At 37.7% G+C, this 20,930-nt stretch overlaps 6 protein-coding genes across 6 annotated transcripts; 4 read left to right on the top strand and 2 right to left on the bottom strand.

Moving 5' to 3' along the window:
• Positions 1–53: 53 nt before the first annotated feature.
• On the bottom strand, positions 54–867 carry EV154DRAFT_562682 (HotDog domain-containing protein; the record flags this gene model as incomplete). The annotated part of the gene is made up of 3 exons (XM_051605737.1): positions 54–491; positions 558–625; positions 711–867. The coding sequence occupies 3 exons, from the start codon at positions 865–867 to the stop codon at positions 54–56; spliced, it is 663 nt and encodes a 220-aa protein (XP_051458450.1).
• Positions 868–2,711: 1,844 nt separating this feature from the next.
• On the top strand, positions 2,712–5,798 carry EV154DRAFT_506100 (GTPase activating protein). The gene is made up of 10 exons (XM_051601245.1): positions 2,712–2,777; positions 2,831–2,998; positions 3,065–3,170; positions 3,235–3,538; positions 3,619–3,778; positions 3,844–4,406; positions 4,474–4,562; positions 4,644–4,897; positions 4,952–5,215; positions 5,277–5,798. Exons 1-10 carry the CDS (start codon positions 2,760–2,762, stop codon positions 5,601–5,603), a joined length of 2,253 nt encoding a protein of 750 aa, XP_051458449.1. The 5' UTR covers positions 2,712–2,759; the 3' UTR covers positions 5,604–5,798.
• Positions 5,799–6,262: 464 nt separating this feature from the next.
• EV154DRAFT_551019 (argininosuccinate synthase) lies at positions 6,263–7,829 on the top strand. The gene is made up of 3 exons (XM_051604958.1): positions 6,263–6,562; positions 6,634–6,892; positions 6,955–7,829. Exons 1-3 carry the CDS (start codon positions 6,374–6,376, stop codon positions 7,743–7,745), a joined length of 1,239 nt encoding a protein of 412 aa, XP_051458448.1. The 5' UTR covers positions 6,263–6,373; the 3' UTR covers positions 7,746–7,829.
• A 329-nt stretch (positions 7,830–8,158) lies between these two features.
• Positions 8,159–10,001, top strand: EV154DRAFT_202381 (isocitrate dehydrogenase, NAD-dependent). The gene is made up of 8 exons (XM_051594346.1): positions 8,159–8,363; positions 8,449–8,520; positions 8,623–9,009; positions 9,089–9,222; positions 9,294–9,396; positions 9,456–9,633; positions 9,689–9,728; positions 9,794–10,001. Exons 1-8 carry the CDS (start codon positions 8,310–8,312, stop codon positions 9,951–9,953), a joined length of 1,128 nt encoding a protein of 375 aa, XP_051458447.1. The 5' UTR covers positions 8,159–8,309; the 3' UTR covers positions 9,954–10,001.
• Positions 10,002–10,048: 47 nt separating this feature from the next.
• Positions 10,049–10,618, bottom strand: EV154DRAFT_537679 (uncharacterized protein; the record flags this gene model as incomplete). The annotated part of the gene is made up of 1 exon (XM_051604228.1): positions 10,049–10,618. The coding sequence occupies one exon, from the start codon at positions 10,616–10,618 to the stop codon at positions 10,049–10,051; it is 570 nt and encodes a 189-aa protein (XP_051458446.1).
• Positions 10,619–10,902: 284 nt separating this feature from the next.
• On the top strand, positions 10,903–13,858 carry EV154DRAFT_506093 (uncharacterized protein). The gene is made up of 9 exons (XM_051601244.1): positions 10,903–11,075; positions 11,611–11,640; positions 11,696–11,810; positions 11,882–11,978; positions 12,049–12,241; positions 12,308–12,639; positions 12,697–13,193; positions 13,256–13,379; positions 13,506–13,858. Exons 1-9 carry the CDS (start codon positions 11,066–11,068, stop codon positions 13,728–13,730), a joined length of 1,623 nt encoding a protein of 540 aa, XP_051458445.1. The 5' UTR covers positions 10,903–11,065; the 3' UTR covers positions 13,731–13,858.
• Positions 13,859–20,930: the final 7,072 nt, after the last annotated feature.

Genomic DNA, 20,930 nt, shown 5'->3' with positions numbered 1-20,930 from the left:
GATACATGGACTTTTGTACACCAAAATTTATGCAATTAATTCAACCCGATTTATTATAATTTGGAATCCCAATCATGTTGCATGGATAATAAATTCTTTGCTTTATTCCAATTTTTGCTTCTTCTTTTCTCAACCAGGGTATCATCCATTGCATGGCCACAAAGAGCAAAGACTTCTTTAGGGGAGACTGTTTTACCCCATGTGTGTTTGAACACAATCTTGCTTGTGGCTAAACAGCATACAAATGGCCCTTCCTTTTCATCTTCAATGATAAATCGATGCTGTAAAAACAACCATTTTTCGTTCCATGTCCAGACACGGCTTTCGATCGTATAGGGCTGTAATGGGGGTATCTCCTTTTTAAATAAGGTGAAAACACCAGCGTTATGAGCAAAGATATGATGATTGGCTTCCATCATGATACGAGGCACAATCACATACAAGAGATGAATTCGACAGAAATCCAGTTTCTTATTGTACGTGCTATTGTTCTATCAAGTTTTATATTAATTTAAACACACGTATTACACAAATATTTGTATTATGTGCATTTTTACCATGTGTTGATTATAATCAATATCATCCCACATACATCTCAATTCTTGAGACACTGTTGTAAACAAATCTTTTTTTTTTTTTATTGTGCGATAATTAATACCCCCCTCGCTCCTCTTATTTTTTTTTACAAGCGGTCTCTTTTCAGGGCTCACCTTCAGGCTCCAAATTCACCTTCTTGGCTCGTTCTACCAAGGTACGTAATAACCACCATGATCTTATAGTATATGCAAACGGTAAAGAGTTCATATGAGCTAGTGTGACCAACAATGTTGGCACACCAACCAATGTCAAGACCTTTTTCAATGCCATGATGAAGCACTACAATAGCTTTTTTTTATTTGAGAGAGAGAAAGAATATAAATTAGTAAGAATCATCTCCGCTTGTGACGTTCCCCAATGGAAGGGTTACAGTGGAACGAACACTCATGTTTAAATCGTTCAATTTGTTGTAGTAAAGAAACTTCCCCCCTCCCCACCCTGTGAGAAGAGTGACATTCACCAGCTCTAAAAATTAAAGTGTTGGAACAACAGGTCCAAATCAACTTTACAATTCTGTTAAGAACCCTGTGTTTGAATATTATTGCTCTAATTAACAAAGTTCTATTAAGATAGTACAAGGACATGGAAAGCGTATTAAAAAAGACAATCATCATTCAGGCAACAAACAGCATGTCTTCCATTGTTTTCTCGTTTAAAACCCCCAATGTTAAAACACTCTTAGTCCGACTTGATTTATGCAACACATAAATAAATTGTAAACCCTTTAAGACAAAACTTTTATTCGGCATAAACTGGAGGTTTGTAACATAAAGAACTTTCGAACAAACAAAGCTAATAGCCGAGCTGATATAATGACCAAAGTTTTGCTGCAAAAACGTCAAACATAATTTGAGTATTGTTTTCTGAAAGAAGGAGATCGCGTTGATTAATCATAAAAGTATCAAAAAGATCCGTTTCTTACTTTGTATGGACAGCCGTCTGACAGCAAAAGAGGTACCTTGACCGTATGCAAGAAACTGATAAAAAAAACTACTTGGCGTAAATACTTTATAAGGAAGCTTTGCCACTAAATCAAGACATGTATCAATAATTCTTTGCCTGATTGAAATTACAGTTGTAGGAATGCTATTCGTAGAAAAATCCTGCAGCTTCCTTTTTCGTTCTAAAGGGAGTTTGAAGATCTCAAAAAGTCTCTCTTGTTTGACTGTGTGTATGAAAAAGTATCGCTATATATATATATGGGATCTTGGCCAGGATTTACACGTAACATGTTGATTTCCAGTGATGTCCATGGTGTACGACGCCAGCTGTGAGCTTTACTGTGTTGTGTTCTGCTGCGCATCTACATAGAAAATATAATGATTAATTGAGAGATTTACTTGAGTTCTAGATGAGTGCTCACACTTTTGCTGTGATATTGTATGAATAGTCTGGCAATACAGGATCAGTTAATCTCGAATACGCATTGTATGAGGCAAATTTTCGGATAATATTGAAAGATACTGAATCTTCCACAAAAGAAGCACCTCTAAAATACATCAATACGTATCATTTATTCAATTTAATCCTCTTCTATTTTAGTATACAAGGCAAAACCTCCCTCAATATTTGAAGCGTTGCCTTATCTAACTTATTCTAAAATACAGTTAGATATGGATACAGCCTCTTATCAAAGAATTAGGCAATCCTGCTCTTGTCTTTTGTTGATCTTCGTTTGGTGTAACTCCTCCTTTGAACCCTGTTTTTTTTGTGTAAATGTGCAACCAAAAAAAACACTGATACCTATTATATCAATTTGATCAATGTGTATCTTGGGGTTAGCAAGAATACTCCTACTAAACGTTTAAAGGCTGTTACGTTTACGTCAGAATGACGTTCCTTATTTTATAAACATGTATACATACATTTAAGTGAGATGAGGTTGTTATTTAACTAGATGAAATGATCATCCATGTCATGACAGGTATAAAAAGATGGAATCCGATAGTTAAGCCGGCACAAAAAAAGTAAACCTTCTTTTTTTTGGCTACACTAATATGATTCATGCATTTTTTTCAAACGTCCGCTGCATCTGTACTGACCCAAATAAGGTAACTGATTGGGGGTTATAAAAATATCTCATCATGACCTTTTTTTTTACCTTTTTGCTCTCACACACTAAACTATTTTTATTTTATTTTCTTTTGTAATTACGCGCAGCCATGGATGACAGCTTTGCAGTATGTTCTTTTTTATACTTAAAGACTACTTGACTGAAACTATTTACATTTAGATTATAAACGATCCTCGCATGGAAACGGAATCAGCTAGTAGTATGAATCAACATGAACAGACGGAAGAGATACCTGTAAAGTTATTATACTCTAAATCCAAAGTGTATATACATCCTTCTACCAATACCAGTGAGTTTATCCCTGGCTTTTTATCTATTGTTGAAAAGGTATATACATATCAGAAAAGAGAGAGACAACACACTTTCTTTTTAACACATACACTTAAAAAAAAGGCGTCTCATGATTATCTCGTGGCTTGGACACCCGAAGCTTTGATCCCTTCCAAGGATTTAGAGGCCTTTGTACAAGTAGATATCAATCCTCAAGAAGAAGTGGAATGTAAGAAATTAAAGAGAAAACGTGTGTATCACGTATGGGAACTAACTTTTGAAGAAATAAAAAGCTTCGATCATGATTCCTTCCGTACCCGAAGAACATACACTGTATGCGATTTCAGTGGCATTGGACACGCTTCATTCTCTGGTGATTAAACCACCTTCATTCTCTAAATGGTACGGTAGTCTTATCCTGAACTTTAAATCAGGTCAATCCTCGGGTCCCTATTGGTTCCACGATGATGAGAGCAAAAGTACCATGTTACAGAAAAAGACCCAAGGAGGTAAATTCACCGCCAATGATGACGGTCAAGTTCGCTGGGGCGGTGATGAATTTGTTGAAAGATTGGGTCAACTTGTCAAGGTGATCAAGTACGTTTTTTTATTTTTTCTATTTTTTTTTTTTTTTAAAAAAAAAAAGAAACAAAAGATTAACCTGATATATAATATAGATCAAGTGAGGTGGAGAATTTGTATTTGGTAGGTACAGAAGCGGATCAAGAAGAAATTCGTCAAACAATGGCGGCTAGTCGTCAAAAAAAGGCAGTGTATCCTCCTACTCCTAAGCAAGAAAACGTCTTTGAATCCGCACAAATGGACCCCTTTGTTGCTGTAAGTTATACTTTTTATTATTAGACCACCTAAACCTATCCCAACTCACATACACTCTATTGTAGACATTGAAAGAGGCACGTTGGAATATCCTGGAAAAGTTATCACGCGTCACCAAGTTTTCTCGTGATGCAGCTGTCAGCATACTGAATAGTCCGGCTACACGACCTTTTGTCCCACGCGATGTACAAGACCTTTGTCGTAACGAAACAGTGCGACAGACGGTCGATGACTATGATTCTGCACGTATCTTTTTAGCTAAATGGGCAGCGGGATTAGCAGCACAATCAGAGATCTCAGCACCGCGTGAACGCAAGTATCGTAATGTAGGCGTATGGGGTCATGGATGGGAGGAAGATACAGCCTTAGGTGTGTTTGAAGTCTTGAACTCTGAGAATGATTTCTCGATCCCAACCCATACAAGAACAAAGCCAGTAACAGAGGCTGCCTGGAGATCTTATTTTGATGAAGATGGGAAATTAAGTGTAGGTGAACCCACAGTAAGGAAACATATCTTTCGAGGTGGATTGGATCCTGCCGTCAGAAAAGAAGCTTGGTTGTTTTTAACGGGTGTTTATCCTTGGAATTCAACTGCGGTGGAACGACATTTAATTGATGTGGATCGAAGGTAATTTTATATATATATATACAAAGAGAGAGATAATGAGTGATGCTTATATATTGTGTACCTGCAGAGAGGCATATCAATCCTTGAAGAACAGATGGAGTCAAGATGAATCGCGTCGAAACTCTAGTCATTTCCAAGACCAAAAGCACCGCATTGGTAAGAGAGAGAGAGAGGCTTTTATAGTTTACAAATCATTCTTATAGCTTTTTTCCATATATATATATATATATATTATAGACAAGGACGTGCATCGTACGGATCGAACCGTGGATATTTACGTAGATGAAAGTATGCCTAATCCTGATCCGATCATGAACGTCGGCACGAATGAAAACCTCGAGATTCTCAAATGTATATTGGTAACTTATAACGAGTTTAATACGGAACTTGGGTATGTTCAAGGCATGTCTGATCTCTTGTCACCTCTCTTTGCCGTGATTGGTGAAGAACCTTTAGCCTTCTGGGCCTTTTCTGGGTTCATGGACCGAATGGTAAACAAAAACTTATTATTATTATGATTGAAACTAACTCTGGACAAAAAAAAGAAGTCTAATTTCTATACAGATCAATCGGGTATGCATAAACAATTACTGACGATGGATTTGTTATTACAATTTATGGATCCATCCCTGTACAAACACTTCCAACGCACAGACAGTTGTAATTTTTTCTTTTGCTTTCGATGGTTGTTGGTTTGGTTTAAGCGTGAGTTTCCATGGAAAGATATGCTAACATTGTGGGAGGTACTCTGGACGGATTACTTGACGGATCAGTTCCATATCTTTGTTGCGTTGTCCATCCTAGACCAGGTAATTAAAAAGAGTAGCGAGATACTTTTTTAATTGAAAACTAACAGAGCAATGTTGATAGCATCGTGATGTGATTATAGAGTACTTGAAAAACTTTGACGAGATATTGAAATACACAAATGATTTATCCATGACGATTAATTTGCAAGAAACTTTACAACGTGCGGAAATTCTATTCTATCAGTTTAAACAACGTGTGGAGGCGGTGGATAACAAGCGAGAGCAATTGCAACATGCAATTTCATCCAAGTCCGGATTGAACGAGCAAGAGATTGCAGTGGCTAAGAATGATTTGTCCAAGTTGCCTCAGGTGAATGAATTATTAAAGGAGATTTTGGCTTCCTCATATGCGGATAAAGCTGCTGCCAATGAAAAACAACTCGCTTAAACAAAAAATGAATATATTTTGCGAAAAATAAAAACTCTCTCTCTTTCTCGGTGTGTTTTACTTGTTGCTTTGTATGATCGCTGTTTAATATATAGATGATTTTCTACGTAGAAAATTCTAGAAAAAGTCGAATTGAAACTTTTAAAAAAGTGTGTGTTTTTACTAGATGATTCGTGTGCGTTATTCCATATTGATATTTTTAATAAATTAAAAAAAAACTGAGAGTAATGGATATACTATCTTATTTTTTTTCTGCTTTATATACTTTTTTTTTTTGAGTTGGGGTCACGTGTGATACATAGTGGAGGGAGAAGCGGGGGGAGGAGGCGGAGATTTGTTTTAAAAATGGGATCGACTTTTAGTGGGGTTGAGGGATAATAAAAAAAAAAATCGACTTTTATGGAACTCTGACTCATCGTTTATCACTTTTAAAACTATTACTTCCAGAGTCCGCTAAACTCTATCGCACCCGTTTCCTCACGAGATCAAGATACTTTATGTATGTGTGTGCTTTGTACGTGACTTGACATGTATAGGAATACCTATCATTATTTTATTTTATTTACAATGGGTGTGATGTCTATATGAATCTGCTTGGAAAAATATGCCGCGCGTATAATAACAGTTATAAAAAAAAAAAAATAGACAATCCGGGGTTTGAATAGTGGATGACACCCTCCTAGAAGAATTTTTTTTTTCTTTATTTAAAAAAGATTTTGACATTTTTTTTTTTCTTCTTCTTTCTTTACACACATTTTTTAATAATAACAATGGCTGGTAACAAAGGAAAGGTTCTTCTTGCATACTCTGGTGGATTAGACACCTCTGTCATTTTGGCTTGGTTGATTGAGCAAGGTTATGAAACCTTAGCTTATATTGCCGATGTTGGTCAAGAGGAAGACTTTGAAGCCATCAAGGCTAAGGCTTTATCTGTTGGTGCCGCCAAGGTCTTTGTTGAGGTAAGTTGTGATATATATATATGAGTCTGGGAAACGCGTTCTATCATACTAAGTTCATTTTATATGTATAGGATCTTAAAGCTGAATTTGTCAAGGAGCAAATCTACCCTGCTATTCAAGCTAACGCCATCTATGAGTCTGTCTACCTTTTAGGTACTTCTTTGGCTCGTCCCGTCATTGCCCGTAGACAAATCGAGATTGCTGCTCAAGAAGGTTGTCAATACGTTTCTCACGGTTGTACCGGTAAGGGTAACGATCAAGTCCGTTTCGAACTTGCCTACTATGCCTTGAAGTCTGACATTGAAGTCATTGCTCCCTGGAGATTACCTAGTAAGTTTTTTTTATATATATATTTAGCTGAGTAAGGATATGTAACTAATTTAAAAAATTAGTCTTCTTCGAGCGTTTCGCTGGTCGTAGTGCTCTTTTGGACTTTGCTGCTGAAAAGAACATTCACGTTGCCCAAACCAAGGCCAAGCCCTGGTCTACTGATGAGAACTTGTTCCATATTTCTTATGAAGCTGGTATTCTCGAAGATCCCAATGTTACACCTCCCAAGGAGATGTGGAAGCTCACTGTTGATCCTGAGGATGCACCCAACACTCCTGAACGTATTACCATTACTTTCGAGCACGGTATTCCCGTTAAGGTTGTTAACCACAATGACGGACAAGTTGTTGAGAAGGATGATGTCAAGCTTTTCACTTACTTGAACGCTGTTGCCCGTCGTAACGGTGTTGGTCGTATTGATATTGTTGAATCTCGTTTCATTGGTGTCAAGTCTCGTGGTTGTTATGAGACTCCTGGTGGAACCATTTTGCGTACTGCTCATATGGATCTTGAAGGTTTGACTATGGATGGTCAATTACGTGCTCTTCGTGATCAAAACATTACTGTTCCTTACGGTAAGGCTCTTTACAATGGTCAATACTTCTCTCCTGAGTGTGAGTACTTGACTCAATCCATTGAGTTCACTCAACGTAACGTCTCTGGTGATGTCAAGTTGAAGCTCTACAAGGGTAACACCATTGTTGAAGGTCGTGTTGCTGTCGGTGCTGGTGCCAAGCTCTATGATATGCAAGAATCCTCTATGGATGAACAAGGTGGTTATAACCCAGTTGATGCTGATGGTTTCATCAAGGTTCACTCCATCCGTCTCAAGAAATGGACTGCCAAGCAATAAATTCTCTTTTTCTCTTTTCTTTCCCTCTTGTTAAATATTTCCCCCTCCCAGCTTACATAAAATAAAACAAAAATTTTTTTTGTACATAGAGTCGGCTTTTCAATTTACTTTTTTTTTTTAATGCATTTTTTTTTTTAATTCTACAAGGGAATACCCCAGAGAGAGATAGAGAGTGAACAGATAAAAGGATTAGCCGCTTATCGGAGTTTACAGGTGACGGCACCACTCATGAATATGGAAAAGAACGGTATAAATGGCTAAAATATTTAAAGATGTACATAACAGGGTTACTATTAAGGCTGGTAAAAAAAAAAGAGGTGGGAAGGGAAGGCTTAAAATAAAGAAAAAAGAATGGAAACCGATCAATTTGTGTGTGTGTCACATTTTTTTATAGGGTATATAAAAAAAAAGGCCCTGGACGACCACCCACCCCCCCGCTGCTCGGGTTAGGAAGGGTGGGACTTGTTTATTATAATTTACTATATCTGAATTAGTTTTTTAAAACTCCCATTATTGTCCCTCTTCTTCCCATTTATCTTGTAAAAAAAAACATATATAAATAAAATGTTGGCCCGTACTTCTGCTGCACTCAAAGCCTCTGCCATGTCTTCCGTCAAGGTAAAACATCATTGGATACTTTCTTTTTTTTTTTTTTTTTTTTTGCAGTTATATAAGTTATTAAACTTTTTTTTTTTTTTTGTAGGCTAACTCTCGTGCTATCACTACTGCTACTCCCAGCATCACACAAGCCTTTAACGCTCCCAAGAATGACAACGTAAGTACAGTGCATTGAATGCAAAAAAAAAAGAGACAGAGAGAGAAAGAGAGAGAGCGAAAAGATGAGATATTAATCTATTGGTCCTTCTTATATATTCAGGGTAACTACCTTGTCACCTTGATTCCTGGTGACGGTATTGGTCCCGAGATTTCTCGTTCAGTCAAGAAGATCTTTGCTGCTGCCAAGACCCCTATTGAGTGGGAGGAAGTTGATGTCACACCTATTATTAAGGATGGTAAGACTGCCATTCCTGATGTTGCCATCCAAAGTGTCCGTAAGAGTACCGTTGCCTTAAAGGGTCCTCTTGCTACCCCCATTGGTAAGGGTCATGTCTCTCTTAACTTGACTCTTCGTCGTACTTTCAACCTTTATGCTAACGTCCGTCCCTGTCGTTCCATCAATGGTTATGAGACCCCTTATGAGAACGTTGATACCGTTCTTATCCGTGAAAACACCGAAGGTGAATACTCTGGTATTGAACACGAGGTAAGCAATAGAAAAAAAAAAGAAAAAAAAAAAGTGAGACTGTTTAAAATTGACTTTTAAAAAAAATTGTTATTACAAGGTTGTTGATGGTGTTGTCCAATCCATCAAATTGATCACTCGTGAAGCTTCTGAGCGTGTTGCTCGTTATGCTTTCACCTATGCCGAAACCATTGGTCGTGATCGTGTTACTGCTGTCCACAAGGCCAACATCATGTAGGTTTCCAAGCAGTTTTTTTTTTTTTTTTTTTTTTTTGGTTGCTAAAGAGGTAGTTGTCGATTAATAGGAAATTGGCTGATGGTCTCTTCTTGCAAGTTTGTAAGGAAGTCTCCAAGGATTTCCCCAACATCAAGTTCAACGATGTCCTCCTCGATCGTGCTTGTCTCCACGTAAGTAATATTTTTTAAAGAGAGAAAAGAGAATGTGTAGACTAAATACACCATTTTAGATCACTGCTGACCCCTCCATCTACTCTGACACCGTCATGGTTATGCCCAACTTGTATGGTGATATCTTGTCCGATATGAGTGCTGGTTTGATCGGTGGTCTTGGTTTGACTCCCTCCGGTAACATTGGTAAGGATGCTTCCATCTTTGAAGCTGTCCATGGTACTGCTCCCGATATCGGTAAGTTAAGAGATTTCGTGTTTGAGTAGGATACATACTAATGTGTTTACAATAGCTGGTCAAGATAAGGCTAACAGCACTGCCTTGCTCTTATCGTACGTATATACATATAAAAGAGAGTGGAGGAGAAACTAACACTTTTTTTTTTCTTTTTATATAGTGGTATCATGATGTTGAGACACATGAGACTCTACACTCAAGCCGATAACATTGAGAAGGCCGTCTTTGATACCCTTGCTGAGGGTAAGCACTTGACTGGTGATTTAGGTGGAAAGGCTTCTCTCACTGAATACACTGATGCCATTGTCTCCAGATTGTAAATTATCTCTTCTTTTTTTTTATTTCCACCTCTTCTTTCACTACTCTTATTTTTTAGAAACACATTAAAATAAAAATGAAATGTGTGTTATTCATTTCATAATCCAGACTTGCGAATCTTTTTCACTTTTTTACCACCCTTTTTTTGAAAGTCACGCCAACTATTCACGCGTGTATCACGAGAGGCTTCCCATTGTTTAGCATCTTCTGCCTTTCTCTTTCGATCAGTCACCACTTGCTCTGCTTTTCGCTTTTCGGCTCCCTCTGCTTCCATCTCCTTTTTCATTTGTCGACGCTTACGTAATTCCATTTCAATTAGGATTTCCTTCATCTTTTCCTTGACCTGTGTTTGACCAATGGGTGTTTGCAAATAAGGATATTCCTTTTCGTCTACCACCGTGTATGAGTCCAATGAAGCCTTTAAGCGTGGTCCATCCGCTTCTTGTGTCATGGTGGGTGCATTAATAATGACTTCGGTTTTAACTTTATGTCCATTGTCACGCAAGACTTCCACGCGTGCTTCTTCAATGACCGTCAAAAGAAACTTGAGACGTGTCTCGTCTGTCAGTTCTGATTCAGCTTTCTTTAAAAGTCCAAAGGCGTCTTGAGCTCCTTCATGCTTGACTTTATCGGGGTGGATCATGAGACTCTTTTTACGATAGGCCATTTTAATGGCCTTGGGGTCTGGCTTTGTGTAAGGAAGCTCTAGGACGGCAAAAGGGTCCAGTTTGAAGCATTGAAGAACACGCTCGATTTCTACGTGCTTTTCTGTGGTGGAAAAGTATTTATCTAGGTCTTGTTCTGTTGACATCGTTTTGAGAGAGAGAGAGAAAAAAAGGTGAAAAAGAAGAGTGGTGGGAGGGTGACGTATTTAATAGTGGGTGACTGCGCCTTGTATAAAAAAAAAAGATAAATAAAAATAAAATAACAGCGTTAAAAAAAAATTTATTCTTTTTTTTCTCATTTGAAAGGATAATCCAAACGCCATTTGAAAACAAAAAGGTTTTCTTCTCTCTTCTCTCTTCTCTTTCTCTTTCTACACCTCTTCCTTTTTTTTTCTATCTTTTTCAACACTTTACACCCTCTTCTTTAGAAAAAAGATATATTATAGACAATGTCTGATGGTAAGCTAATTTCGTTTATTTTTATTAATCTCGTAAACAAGCCAGCACAGCTCTTTTACATTGCAACCCAAAAACCACACTTCAAACGATACTCTCTTTCTCTCTCTCTCACTCACTCACACGCAACCCATTGTTTTCTATTTAAATTGAGATATCATGAAAAAAAAAGGGAAACGGTTGATTTAATAACAAGATATAACCAAGTTTTTTTTTTTCTCTTTTTTTTATTGGGCCCTATTTTTTTTATATATATATATGTATATATATATCTACCTCTATTTTTGTCCAACATAAGACATTGCATTAATTGATGTAACAGAAAAAAAAACTTACTTTAATATAAGGGTTCTTGAGCGTCATTGTGTATATGTATGCGTCCGTGTGCCGTGTGAATTCTAAATCAGCAAAAAAAAAAAAAAAAAAAAAAAAAGTAGCGAGAGAGAAAGAGAGAGGACTCTTTTTTTTTTTTACTCTTTATTTTCTTACTGTGCTCTAATACCTTCTTTTTTTTATTTTTTCCTTCTTCATCAATTAGCTGGAGGTTATTTATCTGATGGTGAAGGAGGTAAACAATAAAGGGAAACTTATTCGTGTGTTACTTACTTTTTTCTATTTGACAGCAGGATTAAAATCTATTGCTGAATTCAATCGGTTTCTTGCCAATGCCGAACCTCAATTTACTTTGGATCGCCTCAACAAATTAATCAACACGACAAATCAGGATTTATTGATCCAGTAACTATATCTTTTTTCTTTGTTTGGAGGGGGAGTCTACCCTGATTTTTTTTTTAACCTCATCTATCTAGTATCGGCAAATCACGATTTGTTGCAAAGAGACTGCAAAAAACTATTGTTCGATGCAAAGATCCATGGCAACCCGAGATCATCAAGCGCATCCTCATGGTAACGAAATGATATATATATAGATACATCATCAGGGGGAAAAAATCATACTAAAAGAAAAATTGAATAGGTGTTGAATTATATTCCTTTCGAATTATCCAATTTGATTGAGAACGAATTAGGTCACGCTGTCAAGGATATAAAAAAGACTGCCATGACATTCAATGATGAACAATTAGTGCACGAAACCACCAATTTGATTAAAACTTGGAAAGATATGCAATCTAAGCAACTCGGCGGAAAAAGAGACAGTCCTGAAAGATGTATGAATAAATCAAATAACCATGTAATAGGAGTACTAAATAAAAGCATTAAAAAAATCAAAAAAGCCTCTTCGGATTCTCCTCCAGCAACGGAACAAAAGAAAATAAGATTGGCTATCCAAAAAGATCCTCCGGCTGCAAGACCCAAAGCCATGACGGATCCGAATTTTTTTACTTCTTCGCTTGCGTCGGATGTAAAGTATCGTACTGTCCGTCCTGTCTACAGCGTTGGCCCCAATAAAGAAGAGACTGTGGCTGCTACTACTTCTACTTCTACTGCTGCTGCTGCTGCTACAACAACCACAACTAAGCGACCTGCAAAGAAATCAGTTACTTTTGCTGAGAATTTGTTTGAGATTAGAGAATATGAGAAAAACCCAGAAGAATGGACGAGTTTTGTAAGTAACTTTTTTTAATTGTTTCTATCCATGGTTAAATTAAAAAAATGATTGTAGGATACCGCACCAAAGGAAGAGCCTTATTACAATATTCCTACCGTGACTTGGTACCAACCTTTGGAACTTAGTTTCAACACGGATGAGAACCCTAATCTGGTGATTCATAAACAAGTGCGTACACCTGAAACCGCCTCTCAAGACAGTCGAGAGAAAGTGGCTCTTGCAGCGATTTATACCAGTGCTCAACATATTCCATCTTCTCCTGGTGAGCCCGATGAAGTGCCCGATCCAAACAACGATACAAAACTCATTCCTTTGGTCGATGTTAATCAACATGTTCACCATAATACAATTCATCCTGATATGATGACACCGGAGAATTTAAATGCCGCTGCTGCCATTGCGGCTGCCATGAAGGATCCTTTACCACAACAGTATCAATCCCCACCTCCTCCTCCACCACCCATGAATCCCGTACAACGTGTTGCTACAAACACATCTTTACCGGAAATATCAAGTCATACAGTAGAAGCCATGTTAAAGAATAATCCAGGGTAACAAAAAGTTGTCAAAAAAAAAAAAAAAAAAATCGAAAACTCATCTGTTTTTTGTGTAGCATTATGCAATCTTTAAAGCAACTGTCATTTTTAGCAGCAGGTAATACTACATCTATGCCAACACCCACCTATCAACCCAACACGTATCAACCCATTCATCAACCTCAAAACTATTCAAACGAAGTAAAAAAAAAAATAAAAAGAGATAAACTTTTTTAATTTTCTAATGTTAAAACAAAAAAAATCTAATTTATGCTTCTTTTCCTCTCTCTCTCTCTCTTCTTTTTTTTTGGGGTCATCAATTTGTAGGGATATGCTCGTGAAACTCATCATAAAAATCGTCCATCGTCACAAAAGAATCGAGGTAGAGGAGCACAAGGAAGAGGTCGAGGCGGTGGTAATTCGACTCACCGCGCCGGTGGTGGTGGTGGTGGTGGTGGTCCTATGCGTGTCGGTGCTCGTACATGTAACTATTATGCGTCGCCTGAAGGTTGTCGCAATGGTACGAATTGTCCCTTTTCCCATGACAACTAGAAATAAACCCCCCTCCCCCTCCTTTATTTTTTTTTCTCCCACCCTCATCCCCCCATTGTATTAAAAAACGAAAATCTCACTCCACCCTATCTAATAATTAAATAAATAAAAAAAATTGCGTTTCTTTTCCTTCCCTCGTCATTTCACATGTTTTTTCTCTTTGTATATCACGATATCCAAACAACCAAAAAATAAAATTTATGACTGTAAAAAATATATAGTGAACGCTTTTTATTTATTACTTTTAATAGTGCAATCGTTCCTCTTTTACACTCGCGCTCGCTCGATCTTGAACCTAGGCAGAAATAATAATAAAAAGTCTAAAGCAAGACGTTAAAAGTAGTCTAAAAGTAGTACGCATACGGTCTATATGTATATTGTAATTATTTTACATTTGATTCAAGGTAATATGTTAGGCTGACCCTTTGGCATCTGTCAAAGTATTTGAAAAGAAACATTGGCTGTCTTCTTCTAGACAGACTGTTGACCAATCAAAATCATTTCACGTGATCCAACACGTGTAAATCACGTGATTTGTCTTTTTACAACGGCTATAATAAAAACCGCGCTTTAAAATAGATATGAAATGAATCTGATTGTCTTTATGTTTACCTTGTATAGAGTAATAAGAATAAACAAATGTATAGAATAACAAGAAGGAGACTGTAAGACTAATTGTTAAAGAATACAGACAAAAAGATATAGATTTGCACTAATAAGCTTTGAAATCTGCAAAGAAGTAAAGATAAATCACAAGTGTTTAAAAACAAGTAAAGTTTATCAGAAAGAAAGAATTCGATGACGTTTATTATTATAAATCAGACAATCTTATATAGACGTTTTGACAGCTGTCAACTATGGTACAAAAATAACTAATACGAAAATGGAATAAAATAATAACAGGGTACGGAAAAACTATGATGAGAACAATACAAAAATAGAGTAAATCAAATAAGGGTACGGGAAAACTATGATGGAAATAATATGAATAATAAGAAAAATAAAGAACTAAACAAAACAGGAAGGTAATAATAAAATAAGTGAGATACGAGAGAGAGCGACGAAATAACAATAAAAATAATTGTAACTGAGAAAGAAGAGAATTTCACGAGTAACCGACTAAGATAATTAACAACCTGCCAATTTTAGAAAAGCAGCAAAAAGACGCGAACTGAACCTTCGGAGAAAGAATACCAGAAAAACTTCTAGAACACCAAAAATAGTTTCACCGCAATATTATTTGTCGGGTCTTTATCACGTATTTTTAGAAACTCTTTTCTCACCGCCAAACTCAGTACCAACTAGATCTCCATTTCTCAGACAAGATTAACGCGCCATTCCACAAATGAGGGAACCAGAACCAAGGAACAAAGAAGAATAACCAAAATAATATTACCAAGCCACTTTTAAAGTGAACGAAAGCGATATCATTACCAAACTGCGCACGCATCAAGTACCGCCCACCTAGCTTGAAGTTCCACTTTCAAAAGAGCGTATCCACAAAACTGTAGACATTCACCTTCGAATTCAACCAACTTTGAAATTGTTCTTGAGCATCAGACACACCAACAACGGGCACCATGTGTTCAACCTCCTTATTATACATTTTCAATAAGTCACCGTTTACCGCGTGTTTCAACCTAAGACTATTAGACCCAGTCAAATGGTAAGTGCCATTCTTATTGACTTGCAACACCGTAAAGGGACCTAACCATTTATCCGAAAACTTAGTTTTGGGGACGACATCCTTAAGCAACACCTTGTCACCTATTTCGAACTTCTTTCGAAACACAACTCGTCCATCGTAACGCTCTTTGGCCTTCAGTTTTCTTTCATCAGACTTGAGCCTAGCCACCTCACGAACCTTGGACATTTTTCTTTCGATCAAAAGGACCCGATCGCGGACCTCTTCTTCTTCTTCGCCGATAACAAAATCGAGACGGGGAGCTACCCAGACAGCAGGAGTTCTCATTTCATAACCAAATAAGAGATAACTTGGGGTATATCCAGTGCTTGAATTCTTAGTCGTCCGAATGACCATCAACGCTGTATCGACATACTTATCCCAATTTGCAATGTTTTCTTCATCTCGAGCAATCTTAGCTAACACTGACACCAAGCTGTAGTTCAACCTTTCGCACATGCCGTTACACTGAGGACGATAACTAGTGGTCATGATATTTTTACACCCGATTTGCTTCAAGAACTCATGCACATACGTAGAAATAAAATTTGAACCGCGATCGCTTAAACAATAACGAGGAACACCCCAGTCCTTGACAATACTATACAAGAATTCTCCAGTCGTCACCTCATTAATATCAGGAACCGCCATAGCAACAGGCCACCTAGTCAAATAATCAATACCCGTTAGGATATATTTATTTCCGCGTTCAGTAGATTGCAAGGGACCTATAGCATCAACACCGATCATTATGAAAGGATCCTTAGTAGTTTTGAAAACAACACCCGGGTTGGAACGGATATTTTGTATACGAGCACGGAACTGACATGTGTCACACGACTTGACAACGGCAGTAACCAACTTCCTTCCATCGTGTACCAAATAATTACGAGAGACCTTATCCAGTGTCTTAGAGATTCCCAGATGACCTTCCTTGTGTACTTCAATTATTTTCTGAAGAGCATTACCTTCGTGTAATAGCATCCTACCAGTTTTCTTCTCAATCAGCACACCATCATCATCAATCATTAACAAATTAGCCCTGTAGCGGATTTGTCGAGAAACACCATCAGTAACATCCTTAGGATAAAACCCATCAGTTAAGTAGTTATAAATGGATATAAACCACGGAAAAGACATAAGACCCATTATGAAAAATACAGTTAAATAACAACTCCAATTATTTAAAGGGAAAATCAACCAATTCAAAGGTAAACAGAATATTTTAAACAAGTATTAGAGAGAAGGGATACAAGAAATAAAAGTTTTAGACCAAAGTTAAAGAAGAGATTAAAGATTATGTTTTTATTTAAAATAAACTAAGTTATTTATACAATCTACGAATAGATTCATCTGCACATTTTTTTTTTTTTTTCTAACAATATTACTAATATTAAACGATCCTAATGATCTCATCGAGGTTACCGACTTCAAGATCCACGATCTTTCTGGACAAGGGATCTGCTGGATTCGATTTTCCTGGTCTATACCTAATCTCGAAATCATAGTCCATTAAAGACGCCGCCCACCTTGACAATTTCGGGGTACCCTTCGGATTTGCAAAGACGTATACCAATGAGCTGTGATCCGTGATCAACACAAATTTCTTGCCCTTCAACCAATGTTTGAAGTACTTAACGCCAGTTACCACCGCCAAAGCTTCCAAATGGTGAATAGACCAAGTCGACATACTAGAACTTAAGACCTTAGACCCATACGATAATACTTGTTCATTCTCGAAACCATCCCAAGAGTCCACTTGACTTGCGATGAATGATATTCCCTTGTTCGAAGCGTCACACGAAACACATTGAACACGTTCGCGCAAAGGCGCAGCCAAAACCGGAGCCGTTATCAAAGAGTTCTTTAATAAATCGAAGGAAACTTGTTGTTCTTCACCCCACTCGAAAGCACAGTTCTTCTTAGTTAACCGGATTAAGGGTTCAGCGATTTCTCCATACCGGTGAACATACTTGCGGTAATAGCCACTAAGACCCAAAAAGCTCCTTATGTCGGTTGCATTTGCTGGCACAGGAAAATTCTTGACCTTCGTAATGTTACGTTCACCAGGAGTGTTTCCTTCCGCACGCTTAAGTTTCAAATTGGAGGCGACGCAAGCTTCGAATAGCAACTCTAGATGGACCTTGTGTTCTTCCATGGTATTGGAAAAAATGAGTATATCGTCCAAAAAGACCGAACAGAAATCACCAATAAACTCCTTAAATATAGAGGACATTACTCTTTGGAATTGTGCGCAACCATTTGTGAGACCTTGAGCTAATCTTTTGTACTGAAAAGTACCCTTGCTAGTAATGAACCCAGTAACTTCAGCACCTTCCTTCAACGATAATTGATGATACCCAGACGTACAATCGAAAGTGGAAAACACCTTAGCTGAACCCACATCTTCAATCAACTGCGAAACAGTAGCCGTAGGATAATTCTCCTTTATGATTTGCTTATTCACAGAACGAAAGTCAACCACAGGACGCTTAACCGAAGTTTCCTTTTTATTCACCAAAAAGAGACAGCTTGACCATTCACCTTGAGAGGGCTCGATTATATCAAGATCCAACATTTCTTGCACATGTTGATCCACTAGCTCTTGATCCGACCAACCAAGACGAAAAGGACGATTCCTTACGGGTACAGCGTTATCCTTAAGCCTAATACTTGCTGAGTAGCCCTTGATGCATGTAAGACCTGAGACCTCAGAAAAGCAAGATTTATATTTTTCGATCACCTCGCGTAGCTCTTCATCAACACCTTCGGTGATATTGTCGGCGTTATACTCCAGAACCTTCTTGTCATCAGTACTGTTGTTCTCATCACCAGGGATCAAGTCATCCTCCAAAGTACTACAATACTTTTGGCTAGCCGCGACAACATAGATTTCTTGCTCCTGTTTGGACTTGAAGGGCATACGATTTACATGAGAAGTACGACCTTGAACCTTGATGATACCAGACGAGGTTGGCACCCTTATTTGGGAGTGAACCAAATCCAAAGAAACACCATACGCTTGAAACCATGGGACACCCAACAAGCAAATTTCAGAACCATCTTGCACCGCCATGTGCTCAGGCCTGATTTTACCACCTATTTCAACCGGTACATCCATAACAACATTTGAAGGTTTAGGAACCTGATCTTGGTTGAATCCAATAAGATGTAGACTATCACCATTTGGTACAAGACCAGCAGCAGCACAAACCTTCGATCCCAGAATCGAAACAGACGCACCAGTATCGAACACCGCCTCGATGAATTTGCCATTAATGGAAATCATGGCACGAAGAGGAGAACTAGATTTCATCTTCTGTAAATCATACGGGTAACGATAGACAGATTCAGCATCACTAAACTCCAAATCACCTTCATCTTCAGATAACTGCATGACATCAGAGCTGGTAGAACGACTTGAAACAACACCATAGTCTTCATCAGAAGCAATAGATGAAAAATCATCATCGATATCAACTTCGTTGACTTCCATGGGAGCACTAGTACCAGGTAAATCCTTCAAACCAGCAATGACCTTATCTGTTACACCAACAGACTTATTCCTAGCAACAACCTTAGATTCGCGAAGATACCTAATACCATCAATAATTTCAGCAGCAGCCTCCTTGTCCAAAGATAACCACTCCGCCATAGATATTCCCGCTTCGGTTCCTAAAAGCTTAGACCAAATTTTTGACCTTTTTAATTTAACAGGGTACCGCCTAGCCTTATTCCTAGTCTTGCGCTTGACTTGCTTTTGAAACCCAGAACTAACGACCTTACGATTTGAGGATCCAGCCATAGCTTCAACAGATGGAGGCGCCATAGCCCTTCGTTTGACACCATTGGTCAAAATTTCATTCGCCAAAATTTCCTTAGCACCATCGACCACCGTATCAACCAGTTGGACTTCTTGAGAATTTAGAGGATTTTTATTTATTTTGGGAACATCAGTAACCTCATTATTTACTGATGCTCGTTCTCTTTTCCCGACTCGGCAGAAGAATCAGCAGTATTACCCAAAGGAATACTATTACTACCAGTAGCAGGATTAGAGGCAGGAGCTTGACCTTGATCACGCAAAAACTTGGGGCAATCATACTTCTTATGACCAACTTCACGACAATAAAAACAAGTGAAGACAGGACGAGAACCATTATTACCATTGTTGCTATTGTAGGAGACGAAAGGTTTAGGTTGACCTTGTGCAGCACCTTCATTCAAACGCACCAAATTAATACTGAGCTGTTCAAGTTTAGCCACCAAAGAATGGACGTCGGAACTAGCCACAGAAGAGACATCGGAAAAACTTGACCTAATCGAAGGCTCAGGTTTATAAAGACCTTTCTCAGAAACAGCAGTACGACCAGAAAAATTATATTTCAAGAGACTCTTCTCAACTTGCTTGGCCTTGATTTTAGCACCCTCAAAAGAACTAGGAGTACCGTCCTTTTCTACCTCAAAACCGATATCAGAACGAATAGCCGACAAGAACGTACGAATCTGGAAGGCATCACTTTTATTCTCCAAAAGTTCAAAAAGTTCTTCCATCTTCAAGGCAACATCATCAATACTGTCGCCTTCGCCTTGCTTCATGTTCTGGAGTTGACTCCACCATTTATCTTCTTGGTCAGCCAAATATTGTTTCTTGAATAAGGTAGTAAATTCATCCCAAGAATTTGCCTTGACACCAATGACATTAAACCAAGTTTCAGCCTTTTGAACCAAATGATCACTGACGAGGAAAAGAACTTCATCATCCGTAAGCTTAGCAGAAACCTTCAAACGCTCCATTTTCTTGAGCCAAGTATAAGCCACATTTCCCAAGTCTTCACCAGAAACAGAAACGCCAGAAAAGCTACGCGGTTCACTAACACGCCAGTTAAAGCCCTTTTTCGTAGTTAAAGTATCAGAACCAGATTTTTGAGCCATTGTAGAGAGCACCTAATTACTTGTATTTAATAAACTTTCTCTGGTAGATCGGACCACTTGAAATGAATCTGATTGTCTTTATGTTTACCTTGTATAGAGTAATAAGAATAAACAAATGTATAGAATAACAAGAAGGAGACTGTAAGACTAATTGTTAAAGAATACAGACAAAAAGATATAGATTTGCACTAATAAGCTTTGAAATCTGCAAAGAAGTAAAGATAAATCACAAGTGTTTAAAAACAAGTAAAGTTTATCAGAAAGAAAGAATTCGATGACGTTTATTATTATAAATCAGACAATCTTATATAGACGTTTTGACAGCTGTCAACTATGGTACAAAAATAACTAATACGAAAATGGAATAAAATAATAACAGGGTACGGAAAAACTATGATGAGAACAATACAAAAATAGAGTAAATCAAATAAGGGTACGGGAAAACTATGATGGAAATAATATGAATAATAAGAAAAATAAAGAACTAAACAAAACAGGAAGGTAATAATAAAATAAGTGAGATACGAGAGAGAGCGACGAAATAACAATAAAAATAATTGTAACTGAGAAAGAAGAGAATT

The sequence above is a fragment of the Mucor mucedo genome (genome assembly GCF_025094135.1).
Source record: "Mucor mucedo strain NRRL 3635 chromosome Unknown EV154scaffold_37, whole genome shotgun sequence".
Lineage (NCBI taxonomy): Eukaryota > Fungi > Mucoromycota > Mucoromycetes > Mucorales > Mucoraceae > Mucor > Mucor mucedo.
This window is presented reverse-complemented; position numbering and strand designations above follow the sequence as displayed.